Source organism: Platichthys flesus, chromosome 2 (genome assembly GCF_949316205.1).
Source record: "Platichthys flesus chromosome 2, fPlaFle2.1, whole genome shotgun sequence".
In the NCBI taxonomy this organism is placed as follows: Eukaryota; Metazoa; Chordata; class Actinopteri; order Pleuronectiformes; family Pleuronectidae; genus Platichthys; species Platichthys flesus.
The window spans coordinates 25,192,366-25,213,463 of NC_084946.1; the positions used below are offsets into that span (position 1 = coordinate 25,192,366).

The following is a 21,098-nucleotide window of genomic DNA, read 5'->3' on the forward strand; positions in this document are numbered from 1 at the left end:
GATCTCGTCATTAAGACACAAATTAAAACTCCCAAACCCTTTTTCAACAACACAGCTGTTTATTAAATGAATTAAAAGCCGAGGCAGACAGGATGTAATGACAACTTCACTCGATTAGCATTTCCCCCCTGAATATTGGAGTTATTTTATTAATGCTCCTATATTTTCACTTCACCACACACACACACACACACACACACACACACACACACACACACACACACACACACACACACACACACACACACACACACACACACACACACACACACACACACACACACACACACACACACACACACACACACACACACACACACACACACACAGAAACAACATTGCTGCCTAAGCTGGCAGCAAATCCAGTGTTCCTGTCTTGGCCAATGCGGGGCAGGGATAAAAGGCTGTACTATTGGCAAGCATGACAGCCATTCATAATGAACCTCCACACTCTCACGTTGTTAGGAACTCTTTAGGGCAATTGGAACAACACGACTTCTGTTTCATAAAAGATTAGAACAGAAATCCGTAAAAAAATGGAATATGACTAATAATCTCTGAACCCTACATTTTCTTATCCGGCAGTTTGTAAAAATGATGAAAAACAAGTCGAAGATTCCACCTCCTGTTAGGATGTGGTCAATATTCACACCAGCAGTGCCCGGCCACCACAGTTACTCTTCTGCCTCTGTGGGTCTTGCATCTTTGTGTTGCTGCCGACATCGAACTTAACTCTATCACAAAAGGGAGGCGGCGCTTCCGGCTGGAAAAATACCTTCAAACCATTTCTTAACTTCAATAAACCCCGCCTGCTGGCAGCTCTGTCGCCCGGCAGAGTACAGATCCAGATCTACAGAGAGGGTCTGACCTCAGAACACACTCCTGGAACATTAGCCCAAATGTTGGAAAGTGTCACAGGTCCCTCAGAGTTGTTCTGCGCGAATGCCAAAGTTTGACTCGTGCCCTGACCTCCGAGCGAGGTCCCTCTCTGATCCGCAGCGTTGAGCATTCAGAGCTCGTGTGCTGTCACTGCCCGCTGTATCAGTGACAGTGACACGGCCGGTGCGTCTGGATTTGGGCTTTTCTGATCTGAGGCGCGACAGCCAGAAGCTTCAGCTCCAGCTCCAGGTCTGCTGTGGTCCAGGCTTTCAAAAAACAGAGAGATTCGATTGACACCTCCTCCTGCATCGCAGCATCCTGCACGCCACGAGCTTGGAACTCAGATGACGAGCAGCAGTGGGTCTGTATTCTGGAGGGAACTGGGCTGCGTGTTTACCAAGCTCTCAAGTGCCTCCGAAATCTACAACTGAATTCGAGGCGAGTTACTTTCCTCTGAGTGAAGCTCTACAAACAAACACAGTTCAATAAATACAAATTGATCGGGGGGGGCATGGTATACTGAATTCCACAATAACCACATCTCTGCAGATGGACGCTTTAAAAGAAACCAGCAGAACAATTCGACAGAACATGGAAATGTGCTGGTTTCCATGCATTACATTTTACCGACAGCAGCTGTTGATTTTTTTGGATTTACTGTGGATGCCACATTCGCTTCTGCTTCACATTCTGGAAAAACTGGATATTTGTTGAGCTTCCAATGCATTAAAATGTGCTGTAAAAAAAACAAAGCAAATCAACCACCAGGCTGGAGCTCGTGCTGCGTTCATGGACATTCATTACTTTGCGGCCTCCAAATTGAAGGGAGTTAGAAATCACTTTTTTTTTTGCCACGACTCCCAAATTAAGATGCTGGTGGTTTGCCACTGATGACAAATCCAGGCATCATTTGTGGAAAAATGATAATGAAGCGAACGCCGCCAAATAGAGCGACGGAGCACCCCCGTACAGTTGGTCATCATCGTGATTCATTTGGCCCTGATAGTCGCAGAAAAGCCTGCGTGCTGTAGATTACATTTCTAATAAGCATCCCTGGGGGGGAACTGGTCTTGATGACGATCAGGTCAGGGAGGAGAATGATGTGCTCTCCTCTCAAGCCATCGTGCATTCCAGCTGTTTGTGTTTTTCCGTCTGCCAGAAGGATATTGCTGCCGAGCGAGAGAGAAGAGCCGCCTCGCACCTCGGGTGGACATGTGGCCAGGGCGACCTTTTAATCCATGCTGTGGCATCTTGTCTCCACAAATCAGAGAGGTGGCTGGTGGCTGCTCGTCTGAAAGGTGGCAAACAACCTTCAAGAAGAAGAATTCAAAAAAAAGAAAACGGCGAGGGTATAGTCTGAAAGGTGTTAATTTGATGACTTGCCTTTTTAAAAAAGCGCAAAACATAAACAGTCTAAAGGAGGGAGAGGAAATAAATCATCAGAGAGGCGTTGCATCAGGGGGAAGGCCACCCTTTTCTGTCCTTCTCCCTTTTTTAATCCATATTTCATAACATGGCGTCCCGGCAGCCTTCACACTGAACCCGCTCCCTCGTCTTGGCTGTGGGAGCTCGGAGTCATGATGTTTGTAAATCAGTCATTCACCAGACAACGTGTAGCCGTGAACGCCGCGTGCTCGCCGCTGCCAGGGAGGCTGCTCCACAAGCTCCTTTTCCTCACACTCAATGTGGCAAACTGAATACACACGGTCCTGCTCTCTTATCACTCCATCAGCGGGGGAAGATGGATGACCACGCGAGTGAAAGGGACACGCACAACATGTCCCAAAAAGCACCAGCCAGTCCAGTAAACAAGCACGGACCCCAGTGACCCCAGTACAGTGTAATTGTACTGGATGACAGACAGAGATGACCTACAACGGGTTTGATGGATTTCCAGACTGAATAACAAGACTTTTCAAAAGAGGAAAAAAAAAAACACATTAACACCTTCAACATGAAGCAAATAAGGAATTATGATGATCTGAGTGATCTGTGTAAACTAGTGGTGTGTATTAGGAGTAAGACATGTGCAAGCGTTGCTGTTTTTTTCCCCCGAGCGGAGACACAGAAGCTAATCCTCTCAGAGAAAGAGAAGGGAAGCTAACCCCCCCGATGCAGCCCGAGCCCCATCCCCAGTTTGTCATTCTGCACTTCAAAGCATACATGATGAAATCCCCCAAGGTATTATAAGAGCTCTGGCAAAGCAGCCATCCTCAAACCTGTCCTAGCCCTAATGCCTCATAAATGGAGTCTGGAAACATGTCCCTTTACTATTTCTAACGTCTTTGTAGTCGTGGATGTGTAAGAACCTTTTAGAGTTGCAGAGGAAGGAGAAGAAGGAGATATGAGGTGTTTTCTGAGTCGTTATGCAGCCGAGGGATTCCAGTCCCTGCACATACAGTATGCACGAGCACCTCGTTCACAGCGGCTGGGTCGGGGCAGGACCCCGGCATCGATCGCCTTCTGAGCTTTGCTGAATGAGCAGTTGTGGAGCAACACAGTGCAACGGAAAATAAATGTGTCCTACATTGAGAAAAGCACGTAGTTCAAGTCGTTCAGTTCTCAATGCGCTGTGTGACGCCATCCGATGGCGGTTGTTATACAGCGCGCTGAGCTGTCACATTATTGCGTTTCATAAATACATCCATTACTGGTCTGCAGGCTTCAAGCGAACAACGCCTGCGGGAGAAGACTTGAAAATAAATGGCTGATAAACTCTGTGAGGCTCAGAGTCACACAGGGAGATGGAGGGAGAACTGAGTTCCAGATATCACTCAGTGGAAAAACCATCAACAACTGCAATCCATGCTTATTGAATACCTTTATTTAAGGTTTCTGGGCACAATTATCATTTATTTATATTTATTAAATATATGTTTAAAACATCAAAAAGTAACAATCCAGGCAAATGGGTTTTTTGATGTAACCAAATTTAAAAATGACCTTGGGGAAGTGTCTTACAAGCTGGATGACACAAGCTTTCCATTACTTCCATTTATTGCTTAAAGGTTTAAAGATGGATGACACGACAGCTCCCTGAACGTGACGCCAAAATACCTTGACCGCCCCCTGGTGGCTGGCTGCAGTATAGGTCATAACCATTGCCTCCTCCATGTTAGCAAACAGAACATGGGTCAAATTCCTTTCTTATTCATAATAAAGATTTCTGACATTTGAGGAAGTTCTGGTACATTTGGTTATCAATGTGTTATTGGATCGGTAGCTTCACTCCACAATCACCACTGTGCAGACTCAAGATGGCTGCACCAGCTTCTGTGAAATCGGCACATTTGGAGGAAGTAGAGACACATCGTCCATCTTCGTATTCAGTCATTAGCCGTGCCATTTAACAGCTGATTCTCCAGTATATGGAAATGTGGTTCATCTGCTAAAGCATCTCCTATTAATCCGTTAACTCCAGCACCTCACACGGTCCCTACGGGGCCGACTGCCAGACCTGCCCCGTTTCATCTTTCAACAGACGGGGTGTGCGCTGACTCTTTAAACAACGGGCCATCGAGACGTGGATTGTCTATTGACCACGATAGCCCAGGATTGTGTGTGTGTGTGTGTGTGTGTGTGTGTGTGTGAGAGAGAGAGAGAGAGGGAGAAAATGAAAGAGATAAATTGAGCGGAGTCAGTCTGCCCTGCTGTTCTCTCTCAGCAGACTTGTGATAAGGTTTATCTCCGGTGCCTAACGAGTTCGCCCAGCAGCCCCGGCCCGGCTCCTGAGTGGACCGGGACCAGCTGTGGTTGGGGTTGAGCTCCCTCAGGTGACCTGCGCATGTTGCTCATGCTACGCTGCTTTAGAACTTTATTTCCTGCGGGAGATGGCGTCGGCCCCTTCGGCCACATCTCTTTTAATCTGGGGGGGTTTTCTTCATCCTTTCTACTCACTGTAACTCAGACTGCCAAGAGAAGCTGCGGGAGCTGGAGACGGAGATGCTGCGGAGCTTTGGCACAGAGAGGCGTGTGTGTCCCAGAGGCGGCGGCTGAGGCGAAGATGGAGACACAGAGAGGGAGAAGGGCTGCTGCCGAGCTAAGCCCCTAATCACAGTCTGCTCTGCATGAAGGACTTAAAGTCACTCCGTTTAATGCTACCTTCTCTTTAGTCAAAAAAAACAGGGAGAGAAATACTCCTGCTTACCTCCTCGGCTTTCTGATTCCTAGGCCCCGGTTCCTATCACGCAACATTTCATGTGATGCATTAAAGTAATCACAAACAAATACAGGGAAACGTGCAGACCAAGCACATACATAAGCTGCAGTGCTGAAGTCTGGACCTTTTCCTGGAGTTTTCCAGAAGGGCTGGATGCTCCTGAACTTTTCCTTCCGGCTCCCTGTTAAAATATCCAAGTTGAGCCCGTGTGAGGAAAACAGCAATGTCCGGAAGATGCACAGCGAACGAGCTGGGGGGGCGGGCGTATTGATGTCGACAGATGGAAATCAGAAAAAAATCTGATTTAAGAATATGCATATATCAGAAAAAGAGGTGTTGTTTTAATTTTAACACGTCAACTTTGAAATAGGAGAATGGAGAGCATTTCACGATGAGGTCTGATGCTAGTGTCTGAATTCATACATCATGTCCTGCCTCCTGCTGCTCTACTAAGACGCCCCCCCCCTCACCACAGCTCCTCTTGAACATGTGTGACCCTCACAATCTCCTGCTGCATTCTTCATATGTGACAGGCAAACTCCAGAAAATATCCAGGGCCCAGTTTTTCTGACATTTTCTGGAGCTCATGTCTGAAACAGACTTTGAAAACACACAGCAACACTAACATGAATATTTCCCTCTCTCATATTAAGCCTGAACATTAACAGCCACATACACACATGCTCAAAGCCACGTGAAACTATTTCATGGCGAACCACATCTGTGACTGACACGGCCGTCGTGCCCCCCCCCCCCCCCCCCCATGCCCCTGTGCTCAGGTGCCTCATTTGTTTGTGTGCGAGAGGTGGAGAATACGAGCGGCTCCTCGGAGACACCACAGGCTCCCACCGCCTCTAAATATATTAATTGACTTGGCTCCGCTTCCAGCCAGGTGTAACACACTTTTGCAGTGCGCTCCAGAACTTTCGGCGAGATCTTCTGGGAAATCCCCACCTGCCGTGTCAGAGCTTCGCTTTCCTGCACTTCCCACTGCTGCACCCCCCCCCCCCCCCCCCCGTCTCGTCCACACGGCTGGCAGACTCCGGGATGGCGTATAGGTCTTAATCTAATGTCGGGAGCATTGATTTATGCTTGGGTGTCCCACAGCCATTAAGATAATTGCATGATCACTTTATAACACCCTCATAATTTGGCTCCCCCCCCGCCCCCCCTCACTCCACCAGCCTGGCTCAGAGAGACCCGTAACCACATTATGGTGTTATAAAATGTGGTTGGAAATATTATCTCTCAACCCCTCGCAAATTGATCTCAAACCATTTCCTCTGAATAAACCCTTTTAGTCGTTCTCTCACCTTCGCTGACCACCTGATCTATCGGAGGCTTCCAGAACTTAACAGCTCGTATTGATCCAGATCCTTCCTCCGGCATCTTGAGGGCATGCTCTGGTGTCACCTTGTAATTCTAATAGTCTGGGGTTACTTTTGAGTGAGATCATCACAGAGACAATGTATTTTTAGCCGCTGGGGCAAAGCATCGGCACTTTGATTGCATTTAATTGAAAAAACGACGGCAGTAATTGGCAAAATGATCTCTGTCGACACAAATCTCTGTGAAAATAAAGATTCCGACTTTGCTGTGGGCGAAGGAGAAGTTAGCAGCAGTGAAAGTCAAACTGCTCCGACTCTCAGGGAGGCACTTGGCTTCCTGAGCATAAACACTGCCAGTTTAGAAACATTGAACACAGACGATGTAGTAATTAAAATGTTCTGTTTAAAAGAGACATGGTATTCATAATGTTTAATGGAGTTATTACTTGAAGGTTTAGATGTGTAGGAGAATTCCGCCACTCTGATAACAACACGTTCAACAGGCAAAAAAACGGTTTTGACCTATGACCTTCAAAGTAGAATCAGGTCAGCTTTGTGTCCTTGTGTATTGTTGTCCCAGCTGTAATGAAATTCTCTGTGTGTGTTACTGAGATATCATATTCACAAGAACACAAGGTCACCGTGACCTTGACCTTTGGCCTTTTACCGCCAAAATCTAATCAGAACGTTCATTTCAAGTGAACGTTCGTAGAGAATTTGAAAATATTCCCAGTAGGTATTCCGGAGATGTTGAGTTCACATGGCCACCACTGGCTCTCGCCCACTTAGACCCATAAACATTGAAAAAGCATGCTTCCTCTTAATCAATTACAACTTATGTCCTGGTGAAAACTATTATTATCATAATCATATATCCTCATAAGAAAGATGAAGTATAATGTCTTACACACCCGGTTTGATTTCTCCAATAATAATTCATGATTTGATAAAAAATGAAAAAGCTAGATTCCTTTGTACTTCACCACGGTGAGTCATGTTTTATGTCATGATTTAACATTGTTTATTTTTATACTTACATATTTACTCTTTTTTATGCATTCAAATGATACTATTAGGTTTTGCATTTCACATATAAACTAAGATTTATCCTGTGATGTTTTGAGCCGAGCTGAGACCAGATGTAGTGTTAAAGATTAATGAGCTTGTAAAGAATTGATGGGACTTTCTTCTTATGTGCGATACCTTGATTTACTAATTGGTCCCACTGTGTTACATTCCTGTTTGATTGATACGAGGGCTGATTGACAGGTTCATGGCCGGAGGTAGACAGCATCAGTCATAGATAAAGATTTACACATTTATCTTAAAGGTTCAGTGTGGGGAACTTAGTGACATCTAGTGGTGAATTTGCATGTTGCAGCTGTTGCATCTTTTCAGTCATAAAAACTCAAAACGGTGTTAAGTTTGTCCAGTCTGGGCTGCTGTAGAAAAGAAAATGGCTGCCTCCGTAGAGAGGACTGGTCCTGATGTAAATATGACGTGTTTAAATATAAAGAGCTCATTATGGGGTCAAAAAAGATCATTTGTACAAATAAGATGAATAACATAGGTTAAAAAAAGATTTTATATTAAATTTCTACCTATAGATCCTATTCACCTTTATCCTTGCCCTCTCTTACACGTACATAGAACACATTTAAAACCTGTGCTCTGTAAGAAAAGATCTCTGTCACAGTGTCCCAGGGGGTTTTACCTTTCTCTCCGGTGACTTCGTGGCAAAGACGGGCATGTGACAGGAGAGCAGGGGACACCAGAGCGGGGCCTTCGTCTTCCCCTCGTCTTCTCCGTACAACCAGCCCGGTGAATTCTCCTCACCTGAGAGAGAGAGAGAGAGAGAGAGAGACTTTTTCATTTCCTCTCTCGAAGGTGGATCTATGTTAATGTCGTTATCCTTCAGCGGTTTGTTTTATTGACAGGCAGCGACTGAATGAAACCAAGGGAAAAAGAGGAAGGACATTTCTCTACCTCTATTATGTGATATGAACAGCGTTATTAGCATGTGAATAATATAATCAGCTGGAGGCCTATTCCCCTGATGTAGGAGGCAAGGCCAGGCTCTGCCAACACAGGTCCTCGGCAGTGATGAAACCTGCAGCTAATCAACAGTGAGACTCGGTCCCGGCAGGAAAAACACACAACGGCTGGATTTGAGTTATAATAATGGGTCCGGCTGTTTGTTGCAAAACATCTCGGGGCTCGCGGCTCCGAGCTCTACAACAGGTTCACCCCCGACAAGGCACCGGGAAAGTCTCCCCAAACCGAACCCCACTGTGTAATTTTGCGATCATCAATTTCAATTTACAGAGAGTAAATTGTGCGTGAAATTCAACAGCTTGCAAAAAATGTGCCTGCATACGTTTCCATTGGCACGAGCTGCCTATGACCTGCGCTGTGTCTCCCAGGCATCACAGCCACATTAGATGTATTTGCATTGGTTTATTTCAGAGTCTGTTTTTCAAAGGGAACAATGTGGTTTGAGTCCAAAGGTTGTTTGAACGATTCCATTCATCCGGTTTTGGCCGCACAGATAAATGCATCTTGAGTAGTTAAGCAGCTCCTTATTGAATTAGTGAAATTATAAAATGTGTCATCGCTCTCCCAAGTCGTCGGAAATTCTCATCACAATCAAAGCTTGAGTGCATTTGAATATAATACAAGCCACGGTCATCAGTGATCAAGGACAGGAACGAGTGTGCTGCTTCTTTTCATAACTTTCAATGACTTTTTCCTTTTTGTGATGGCTTGCTGTTGATTTTCTCTCACATCTGTTTTTTAACCTTGTGAGCACCACCTCCTTTGTATCCTCCAAACATTTGTAAACAAATCCAAGTGTCTGCGTGCCTACACCAGTCGAGACGCAGGAAATAAAAACATTTTTTTTTTGATTTTGTATTCACCAAAAGAATAGAGGAGAATAAAACATTTGAGGAAAACATGTTTTTCAGGACGAGCAACAAGATATTTTTCAAGAGATACTTAATCTGATTTATATGAATTTCATAAAATGGCAGGATATTGCACAATTTATGCAGTGAATCTAAGTTCAAGTACAAATAAATACACATCCTCTAGTTAAAGTACCACATTACCATCTCTACCTTAGTTTGAGTAAGAAGATACCTGCTTTGAAGTATTAAAAGTATTTGCTGTAGAATGCACAGATCTTTGCTGATACATGTCGTGGAGTAAAATTGAAAAGTACCTGAAAACAAAGTATGGAAATATGAAAAATGCACTTAAGTACACTAACTCCATCTCTGGCTCAACATCGTGACTAACACAGTCCTGTTCAGAGAAAGGTCACTGCGGAGAATGGGGCAGATAATTATATGTTTTTTTAAAAAACGGTTATTTATATATTTCAGCCATTTAGAGGTGCGGCGTGTTCATTAATAATTACTTTTGAGGAGTCGGGGGAGCGTGGTGGGGCGGTGGAGTTTTGGCCCAGTGGGCTGACCACCCCTCAGTGATTCCGTGCCAGGATATGAGGGAGGTGTGAGGTCACTGACTAAAAAACTTGAATCGCAGCCAGATCGCTGCAGGTGGGGAACGGGGGGGCCAGCGGTTTCCTTTTACACCCGAGCAATCGTCAACTTTCATCAGTTAATTAATACATTAGCTAAAATAATGTTCCGCTCGGGAATGCTGTGTGCGGGTTTAATAAAGGAATCGAACGCGTGGGGAGATGGAAGGAGAGGAAACACACTGGCCTTCTTCACCTTCAGTCTCTGCCACCGAGTCGTGTTGATGAATAACAATGAACAGATGATGAGCATGGACCTAAATTGAAACCGGCATTAAATTGGGACACACACACACACACACACACACACACACACACATACACACACACATCTCATTTATGAATGTGTTTGCATCCTTTGCACCTCTAAACACCGGAGCCATAACATTCAGGACGTGTAACTAAGCCACATTCATCTTCTATGTCAGAAGGATCCATCACTTTCCAGGTTATTTTTCAGTCGTGAATTTACTGCTCGTCGTAACTTTCCCGAAAATAACTAAAAAACGTGATATTTATGACGTTGACTCAGGTGCACGGGCTCATCTCTTCCTGAAATAGAAGCTGAATCCATTACTCTTTCATTTTGATTTGCGTTAAACTGACTGTGGTAAAAAAACAAAGATCTCACCGACAACATTTCTATACTTCGAGTTTCTCCCTGGTCTCGTGCCCGGCGAGCTGTGATTCAGACAAGATTCACATCGTGTTGCATTTACCACTAATAGCACTTACACAGGCCAGGGGTTCACGTCAGCTGCATAATGGTGATTACAAGCAGGGGCCGAGGACATGCGACTTGCTGTGGCTTCCGATATCTACCAATTAGTGTCACATGGAAGGCAGCAGAGTGCAGGGAGGTCACCAGAGCCAGCAGCCAGTCCGACATACTAAGAATCAAAACCACGTTTTCATTAAATCGCTATATTACAGATGCAGGGAACTGGTTATTCTTACATATCATTGGTCTATTATGGAAATAAAAAGTTGGAATATGGATTAGAAATAATCGCAAAACCGGAGCAGTTGTGTCACATTTGATTTATTTAGCAACGGAACCAATGGAAGGACATGGTCAGTTACATCATGAGGTAATTAAAAGGGTATTTGTTATCACCCCCGTCTATTTGTTTGTTGTGTTATTTGTTTGTCCGCAGGATGAGACAAAAACTAAACGAGTGGGAATAGAAACCAGTCACTGCCACCAATGTGCAGATGAGATAATCTAGATTATTCAACAGTTAATATTCATCTTTAATAGAGGGATGTGCTCTACCTGGTGCCATTCAACAATTTTTCTTAAGCTCCAGGAACACCTCACATTTACCTGTTACGTTTGCCTGTTAACACCCCCCTCCCCCCCTAACCAGCCACCTCCAGCCGTCCACAGCTTCACTCAACCCCTGTCATGTCCTGAGTCATGTGCATCAGCTGGCCTCGCTGTAGCCGAGTAAACAAAAACACATCCCTATTGACCGTGGGACCTGATCCTCCGCAGAGAGAGGCAGCTGAGTGTCACACACCTGCACACGTCGATAGGAAAACCACTCGATGAACGTTACTGGGAATGCTGCTGTCATTTCACTGTTTACGGACAAATGCTCTCACACACACACTCACACACACACACACACACACACAAACAAAGGCACACACACGCCAGCTTGGCTTCAACACGACATCACCTGGGAATCCTGCACACTGAGGTAAACATTGAATCACACTTAGCTGCATGTAACTGGTAGTATATGCAGAGCTCTCTAAATACATGCTGTACCAGTCCCCCCGGGGGTCAACAGGAGACGAGTCCAGCGAGTCAGGATCCACTTCCGACTTCCACAGTTTTTTAGCGATGCCTAATAAAAGTGGATCTACACTGTGAGTACGCAGCTGCTGCATGGATGCATTGCACGAGAACGACCGACGAGTAGATTAGTGCCTTGCTCCAAGCCGGAGGTGTGCGTTTCCCCCGAGGTGCTTCTGCAGAAGCCTGGAAAAAAAAAGGGCTGTAAAGCAACTCAGCTGGAAAAATAAAAACCATAACTCGGTTTTTAAAAGTTAACTTTTTTTTTTTAAGTCCACTTAATTGTGTTGAAGAGAATAACGAACGCACAAGCACCGTTTCTAGTTGGCGAGAGGAAAACTACCAGATATGATAATCCCAGTCTGAGTGAGCTGCAGCACCTGAACACACCGTTCTGGTGGAAGAGGGCATGAAAGTGGAGAGGCTGAAATAGCATAAAGTGCTAAAGCTAAAAGTGGAGTCGGCCCATGTGGTATTAGTGCTGTTGACAATGTGCCAAACCGTCTAGAGACTGAAGTTACGCATCAACAGTTCCAGGATCAGTTTTTGCCTCGATGACGTTTTCGTGGAGCGAGTGATGTCTGTGAAGAGGCCGATGTGAACGAGCTGTGGCTTCTGATTAGAGGAAAGGTTTGTGAACCACTTGATCAGTGAACCGGCTCAAATAGAAACTGAATCATCATCGAGTGCAACTTTTATTCAGCGGTGAAACAGGGAGTGAGAGTCACACTAATCAAATGTCACACTAATCTAAATGTGGTCATTTCAGCGTCAATGTTCCCAAAGAATGAATCTCCTGACATGATGTTGGGCGGTGTGGTCTAGGGGGTAGAGTGGTCATTCTCCAACAAGAGATTGCCGGTTCAATCCCCACTCTTCCCCATCTGCATGCCAAAGTGTCCTTGGCAAGATACTGAACCCCTAAATGGCCCCTCATAGATGTTGAGTGTACTAATTGTAAGTGTTAAATACGACCGGGTAAAAATACACGCTGATAGGCCACACCCACAAAATGAGATGAATTATGATTTCGAAGCCCGGCGCCCACGGATTCAAGCAGAAAGGTCAACGTCGTTCAAATTGGTAACTTTGGCAAAATGGTGTCAAATGTTGTGCGATTGAACATTTAGCAGACTCAGACAAACCAGAACCGAGACTTAAATTGAAAAAAATCCAAATCAAAGACCAAACACGATGAAAACACAACGAGGCCAAATATCGAGGCCAAAGTCCAAAGAACTGAAATGCAAATGTAGAAATCCAAAACACATTTAAAAAAAACAAGGCCAAGCAGAAAGTCCACAAAGTCCAGAAGCAGGTCAGATCCCGACAGTTAGGACTGTTTTTTAATGTTGTAAATAATAACCCCCCGACGTGGTGAGTTCCGCCCGAGCCGCGGTTTATTCATCCACAGTGTTAATTACAGGCAATCAATATGAAAGATGAGATTCCACCGGGTTAAAAGGTTAATGTTAATCTGTGAACTCAAATCGCAGCTACTGTACGATGACTGCGTCTGAACAGCTTCGTCTGTGTGTGTGTGTGTGTGTGGGGGGTGGGGGGTGGGATAACAAGTGGGCGGCCTACGCTCCCTCGCTCTCCTCATTCCAATCATGCTTTTGTTTCAAGTCTCTCTTTTTTTTTTTGTTTTTACTGATGAAGATTAATTTGCAGAGCAGGGCGCTCTATCAACCCCCGGTGACACGCAGGGGCAAAGATATAGACTAATTAAATACACCAGTGCAATTTATATTTCCCACGGATCAATGCGAGCTCGGGATCTGTTAATTAAATCTGAGATAATGTTTACTCATCATAAACATCTCCCATGTTCGAGCACGGAGAGACGGGGAGATAATCTCCACTGTCTGACAGATTCATTTAAGGAACTAGGGGGAAAATCCTTCCAGCACATTGGGAGTGAATGTGTGTGTGTGTGTGTGTGGGGGGGGGGGTGTTAGGTGTATTAAACACCTAACGACACACAACTCTAGAGATCACACCTGAATGTGAGGTGTAGCAAACAGAAGCAGAGAAATCAGTCAGCATAGCAACCAAACAATCGGAATCTGTGGCTTAATAAAAATGCAGACCCCCCCCCCCCCCCCCATCCCGCCCTTCCCCCCCGCCTGTGTGATGTCTTTTGTGTGGCGCACATCAGCATGGCACAGGTTATCACACAGTGGATTAAGAAGACGTGTCAGAGTGCGTGCCAGAACTTCCCCGAAGCCGCACTCCACTCATCTATTGATCCGTGTGCGAGGGTCGGGGGGGGGGGGAGGAGGATGGGGTGGGTTGGTGGGTGGGGGTGAGTGAGCGAGAGAGCGGCACACTTAGCAGTGTAACCGCAGGCAGCAGCCCCCCCGCCTGCCCTCTGTTCCCTGCAGTGGGACTGATTGCTTGTCTCAATCATCCTTTCACCCCCCCCCCCCAACCACCACCATCACTCCCACACAAAACACACACTCGTATAGACACGCACCCCCCCACACACCCCTCGACATCCGCCTCTCTCTCTCTCCGCCTCTCCGCCGCTCATTCCCTCCTCGGTCTCCATCTCTCACGATTGGACGGCCCCTCGCTCTTCTTGTGAGGGGGGGCCATCAAAGTCCAGAGCCGTAACCCCGTGTGAAAGCGCTGGGACTGCATGGTAGGAAGCAATTAATTCCACCGCCAGAAAGCCCCATTAATTAGCCATCGCTTCTGGCTATTTCACGAAAGAGCCTTCACAAGCGGTAGGGGCCACTCGGAGAGACATAAAAGATGCACCGGCACACCAGGTTATTAATGGACCCCAGGACTCCTGGCAGAGCACCGCTGAGGGCTGGTTCTCCCTCTCTGTGTCGAGGCCTGGTAACCAGCGCGTCCACTCACACAGTTACTGGAAACATGCCTCACTGGGCTTGGCTATCGTATGGAATCATTTAAACCAGAGCAGCTTCAGTATTTTGCTGAAGGAGGAGCTCGTATTCAGGTTCTTCTTTTTCATTTGGGTGATGACTTGAGGAGGGAATGGTTCCTCATACTGATCTGAAGGTGAGGTCCCTTTGACGTTTGACCACTGACCTGTAATCAGTTCATCTTTGAGTCCGAGTGATAACAGTTCAGAGGCAGACTTTAGATATCACGTTCAAGAGGCTATAAATTTGTTTTGTGAATCCACTGTGACTTTCACCAGGCTTCAGTAAGTTCACACTGACCTTTGACCTCCAAAATCGAATCATGTGATCCTTGAGTCCAAGTTGATGTTTGTGCCGTGTAATGAAATTCCCTTTGTGGGTTCAAACTACACCGCGTTAGCAAAAAACATGAGTTCCCTGTGACCGTGACCTTTGCCCCTCCAAACAATCCTCAAGGTGTTCCGGAGCTGTTGCTTTCCTAAAGATCCAACATGTGTGCATAAGGTCACAGTGACCTTGACCTTTGACCAGCGAAATCCAATCAGTGTATCTTTGAGTCCAGTTTGACGTTCGAACCAAATTTGAGGAAATTCCTTCAAAGCATTCTTAAGCAGTCATGTTCACAAGAATGTGACGCACACACATAGGAAGAGAAACAGACCGACAAACATACACATGGACGAACATGAAAACATACAAACAACACACCAGAGGGAGGAAACACTGACCGAGGGCACATGCAGGATAAACACTGGTGTGAAGATGAGTCGGGGAAAATGAGCTCAGTAATGTCTAATCACTCAGTAAATCATGCATGAGTACATTAGCTATTTGTGCTGTCCACCATTTAGGGACATTTCGGGAGCGCGGCACCCATTTCAAACACAACAAGGCCACGGACGGGTGCGTTGGAAATGCTGACTCGGCTGTGGGTCCCCCCCCCACACACACACACACACAGGGCAGGCCCGCCCCCGCCTGCACCGACGAGGAAACCTCAGCCACGGCACACCATGCGTGAAATTAAATCAACAACTCCCTTATTGTAATTACATTTGGTTAAATGGGAAGGCAAAGTGTGGGTGTAAAACAATTAACATGTAATTGTCATCCTGACCAGGTTGGTGCTGATCTGTTTTCCCCGGGGATTCAACCAGATCCATCAGGACGCCCTCATCTCTCCCACTTGGTTTTAAATGGATCACGGAGTACGGTGGCGTGGTGTCACCGTGCAGCCGCGACCGCAGAATAACACGTGATGATGGTTGAAGACTGAATATGAGCGGTTTTTTTTTGCTGTATTTTGAGGAAAATCATTTAAATTGGAGCCAATATTGAAGTTAAATATTGTGGAACAGAGCAAAGTTTATTACATTTACCACAAGTCCCATTATGCAATAATTTAATTTGAAAACCTGTATTTTAAATGGGATGTGTAGGCGCCTGCACCCAGTTCTCTTCTCTGTCTCTTCTCTTTGAATACCCTGACTCTATTAAAGCTGTTTTAAAAACATAAACACAATCGGTCAAAACCATCAAATACACAAAATAGCATATTTTTTGATGTATTTGACAAAAAAATGGCCATAATGATCTGAGGTCATTTAAAATTGTGATTAAAAATATGAATCAAACATTTCAGTGTGAAATATTTCATCCAACATGATGAAATGAAGTTTATGCGTAATTGATAATCAATATTTTAGCGAGAGCAGTTGTCAAATTTGACTTCATAATCTATTACTTGCATTAACCACTGTATGAGGTCACTTGTCCCAATGCATGCTGGGACGTCTGCTCCCCTGTGAACCAGTAGAGAGAACATGGGGGTGTGAAAACAGAAGCTGCGTTTCCCAGTTTCCCTGTAGACAGCAGAGGATTGTATATACAATATCAGTCGTGTAGTTTTAATCATTTAATTGGTATTTATTTTAATATTGGTGTTTTTATTCCAGCAGAACACCAGTAGACCATTAGCTGCTCCGCTGTGGGACTTTGTTTGTTTGCTTTTTTAATCTTTCCCGTCTCCTCCTCACAGAAGAAACTGGTTCTGCCTCATGTGACAAACCAGTTTCCCTTTTTTTTTAATTTGTGTTTGTTTTTTCAGCAAACTGCGCTCACAACGGTTACTTGTTTACAGGGGGGGGGGGGGGGAATAATTGTATGTGAAAACTATGGGTTGTGTTGAATCTTTGTGTACTAATGATTTGACTGTGTACTGGTGGGAAGTGGAGCTCTACACCTGCCCTGGTACTGGCAGCTGGGAAGTAACTGTGAGGACGTTAAAGAGGCAGGTATTCATTTTAAAGCTGTATTTACTCTTTATTGCCATTTCTTACACTGGTAACCTGTTGTGAGTGTGTGAATTACCTTTATGCACCTGCTCCACGTCTACACACTCCAACAGTACTACATACTGTTTGGAGTGTTAGATGAATACATGTGTGTGTTTTGATCGATACTTATATTCTCTGTACTTTGATTCATTTAAATCTCGATTTCTTTAAACTTATTTATGTGTTTTTCATGTTTTAATATTGTGTAAATGCAGGACTGGCAAAGAAAGAACTTCACTCTATCATGCAATACATGTTTAAATCTGTGATTTTAAAACAAAATTGATATGATATATACATAATCCAGACTGAACGGAAACATCTCCACGATTAAATACACGCTGTCCATCATTCTAACAAAGATTAAAAGGGTAAAGATGGTTCTTATTCTCTCAGCAGCATTTCTTGATTTGCTGGAGACACACAGCAAAGTGTCAACAGGAGCAAAGCCTCTGGATTCCTGTGAATGTATAGAAATTATTTATGTCCTGGCTACAGTGGGTGTTTCTCTGTGATCTCTCCCCTCTTCCTCTCTTTTCGCTTCACTTCCACTCAAACTCTTCTCTATTTCTTCTGACAGTTCTCGTTGTGTTTCTTGTGCTCGCTGTTATTTCATCACCTTTCTTCGCACCTCAAAGTTTGCTCTCCTCACGCTTTGGTGCTCATCATAATGTTGATGATGGAATTACAGGATATTTTTAATTTTAATTTAATTTTAAAATCTGTGGATGACACACATACTCCCACATTGGTGAAATGTCGGACCCTGGTGGGTTTCACACAACTAATCTAACCTTTGACGGATGGAGGTTGTCAGGCAGGGGGTCAAATCAGCCTCTCAATATGTTGGATGCATGTTAATGTGTATTTAAAGACATTTCAATTTGTTAGAAAATAAATCAAAAATTATTAAAAATATAAACAATTGTCTAATCAACCAATCATTTCGCGACCCCCCCCCCTGCAGTACCTCCGCGGACCCCCTAGGGGTCGCGGAAGACCTCTTATCTAAACTCTAGCAGAATTTGAACCAGGTTCTTGAGGTGTTAAATGTTTTCCACATGTGTAATGTGGTAAGAAAGAGAGGAAATATTGAACCCTTCAATCAATTTGAGCAACATAAAAGACTCTGGTCATACTTCCACTTCTCCTACTAGAGGCTGGTGGTCTCTTTGATCTCTGTAGGACTCCAGCTAGGACTCCAGTTCCCTGACTTGACTCTGAACGTGTCCACATGGCAGCCACCGAGGAGGAGCGTGTTCTAACGCTGCCAGCGGCTCGTCAGCGCGCTGCTGTGTGGTTGATAAAGGGGCGAGCGACAAGGAAAGGCTGGTGTTTCTGATGCCACACACACACACACAGACACACACACACGCACACAAAGACACCGTATACAGCGTTCTCTATTGACGACTCGACAGATGCACTGAATGCTTCACGCACCTCTGTGACCTAGCTGGTAAACACAGAGCCAGCAGAACGGGGGGGTAAAAACATTGTTTTTCCTCTTCTCTTACAGTAGCATGCAGGGATAGAGATCCTTAAGATACAGGGGGGGGGGGGGGGGGCAAAATACAAACATTTCGCCCGAAGAGGAACACGGGACAGACATTTTACTGAAAACTGAGATTTGTATAAACGCCTTCTAAAGGTGCAGATCTTCAAAATCTGGAGTCTTTGTATCTGTGTAAATCGGAGCGTTTGGGATGAGATGCAATTACCACGGTGGCTTTAAAATACATCCGGAACAACAATATAACGGTTTCCTTACGTTTGGCTCGGTCTACTTACAAGTTAACGACACTCACTGGTTTCTGCCTCGCCCGATATCATTCTATCATACCAACCACAGCGTTCCTCTCAAGAACTTAACGGGATTGTTGATGTAGACTTTATCGCCACCAACTGGCCCAGCTGAGCATTTGTAGTCGTTCTTTTTTGTTCCTCGACTGGACGGAGATATGTTGTAAAACGAAAAAGGCTGAGAGGACAGTGGGGACAATATATCTGCATTCGGGCAAATGTATAAGGAAAATGTTCTTTACTGCCTGAAACGCTTAAAACCTCCTTGAGGTTCTCCGGGCCGAGCTCGAGTGTTTACAGACATACACAAACATTTAATTGTGTCCTTTAATCCACTACAATAACTTCCTCTGAGATATCGAATGTTTCTGCACTGATGCTCTCGTCGATGGCCTCCGGGATGCAAGGAGCCACAACAACACAACTAGGAGCTGCACACACACACACACAAGCGCAGCGTTGAGAGACACATAGTGCATGCACAACAAACCCAGAATAAAATGTGTGTGACAAGGAAGAGGGCTCAAGGCGACACAGGGAGAGGCAAAGGGATGGGGGGGAAAGGGGGCCGGGGTGGTGAGGGGGGGGCTGGGTGTGCGTGCCATCATGGCCAAATAAGCAGATGAATGACCTCGGTTGTGCCGTCTCTGCTTTTCGCCACGGGATGACAGCGTGCAGTGATGAGCCCAGGAGAGGACGACCTCCTGTGCTGCAGCGTGGTCAGACCGAGGCCCGGGTCGAGCAGGGCAAGGGGGGGGGGTTATAGGCGGATAGAAAAGAGAGCTGTGCTGCTCCCTGCTGGGCAGCGTCTGGCCACTTCTACTTCCTCCATGAACTGGCTGAGGCTGCTGAGGCCAGACGCACAGGCGAGTGAAGGCATTGAACTGACGACCTCGTCTGTGACGCAACACCAGATTTCCTGAATGTTAAGTTTGTTTTTATACATCAGAGACTCGAGGTTATTAATTCAACACGGTTTTTATCCTCTTTCCTCAGTCCATCAACTCCACGTGACCCAGTTGAGAGTTTCTGTTCCATTGAGATTATATACAGGTGGAACAGATGAATGGTGAAGCAAACACCGATGACATGTCTGAGCCTCTGACTTAAACGTTGTTATTGTATTTCACTGAATTACATCAGGCTGTTTAAATAGAAAAACACATAGTAATCCTCTCTGGGTGTATATGTGTGTGTGTGTGTCTGTTTTATGTGTGTGTGTGTACTTACGTAGTGCGATCTTGGTCAGGTGCAGTCGGTTGACCCAGGAGATCTTGCTCAGGGGGTTGGGAGTGTTGAAGACCATCATGAAACTAACAGGACGCCCTGACCTGCAGGAAAAACACCGATGGAAACACAAACACAATCAGGATCAGGTGCAAACACACAACACGTGGACAGAAAATACATGTTTCAACACAAATCAGAGGAGATGAAGAGAACACTGGAGTCTTCTACTGATTTGAGGAGGAAGGACGCGAGTAAAAGATAATAATAAGTTTATTATAATAATAATAATGTGTTTTTCTTCCAGAATCTTATGGTTGTTGTGTATTTCAGGGTCAGATAATGATGTGTTCATTCATTACAGGTGCTTTCTATTTGAATGGAGAATTGTGGCATTTTACAGATCTGGTATTCATGAGTGAATCAACAGAATCATTTACAAGGACACCACTGTTCGGATATCAGTCGGAATGAGTCAACAGCATGTGTGTGTCCTCCTGGCTGGACGCCGCTTCAGGACGACTCACACACACACACACCTGTGACTCAGCTTCCATTCCAATCAACAAGCCTGATTCACCGTGTGACCCCGGTTCAACCCACCAGTTCCCCCAGGTCGCCCAGTCACAGTCTGTGGTCCCAGCACTGCGGCTGCTCTCTGCCTTTTGCCTTCGTGATAGATTCTACTTCACTGGTCTCTTTTCTCTTTTCCTGCAATTCTTAAAGTCCGTGCACCTGCACCCGGCTCCACCACCCGCCGCCCTGCTCTGACACTTCCAGCCGAAGTCTTTATCAGACGTCTGGATTGGAAACCGCAGTAGTTTGATGCCTGCCTGCCTGCTGTGCTCTGTCATTAGGAGATCAGCTGGACTCGGTTGAACCTCGGTCCGCCCTGCTCACTGGAACAGAAACTCAGAACTATACGTCGAGGCTGCAGTTCTTTCTTTCCTGCAAGTTTCTATTTTAAAACTTCTCCCCTCTCTGCTCCTGTGTCTGCACATGGAGTCCAGAGAATCTAAATGGTTCATAACGAGTGTACTGCTGCAGTGGTTATGGTCATTGTGCAAAATTGAGGCTGTTGTTGGGATCATTATGGAAAAACCTGCTGGAAAGGTCAG

The 21,098-nt window shown here is 45.3% G+C and overlaps 1 protein-coding gene across 5 annotated transcripts in view; it reads right to left on the reverse strand.

Moving 5' to 3' along the window:
• arhgef10la (Rho guanine nucleotide exchange factor (GEF) 10-like a) overlaps window positions 1–21,098 on the reverse strand; it is a 102,346-nt gene that overhangs the window by 29,339 nt on the left and 51,909 nt on the right. For all 5 annotated transcript variants that reach the window (XM_062407729.1, XM_062407720.1, XM_062407712.1 and 2 more), the window contains 2 exons: window positions 19,984–20,084; window positions 8,081–8,202 (listed from right to left, as the gene is read on the reverse strand). In XM_062407729.1, the coding sequence (XP_062263713.1) occupies window positions 8,081–8,202; window positions 19,984–20,084 (223 nt within the window). The remainder of the gene's footprint in view (window positions 1–8,080; window positions 8,203–19,983; window positions 20,085–21,098) is intronic.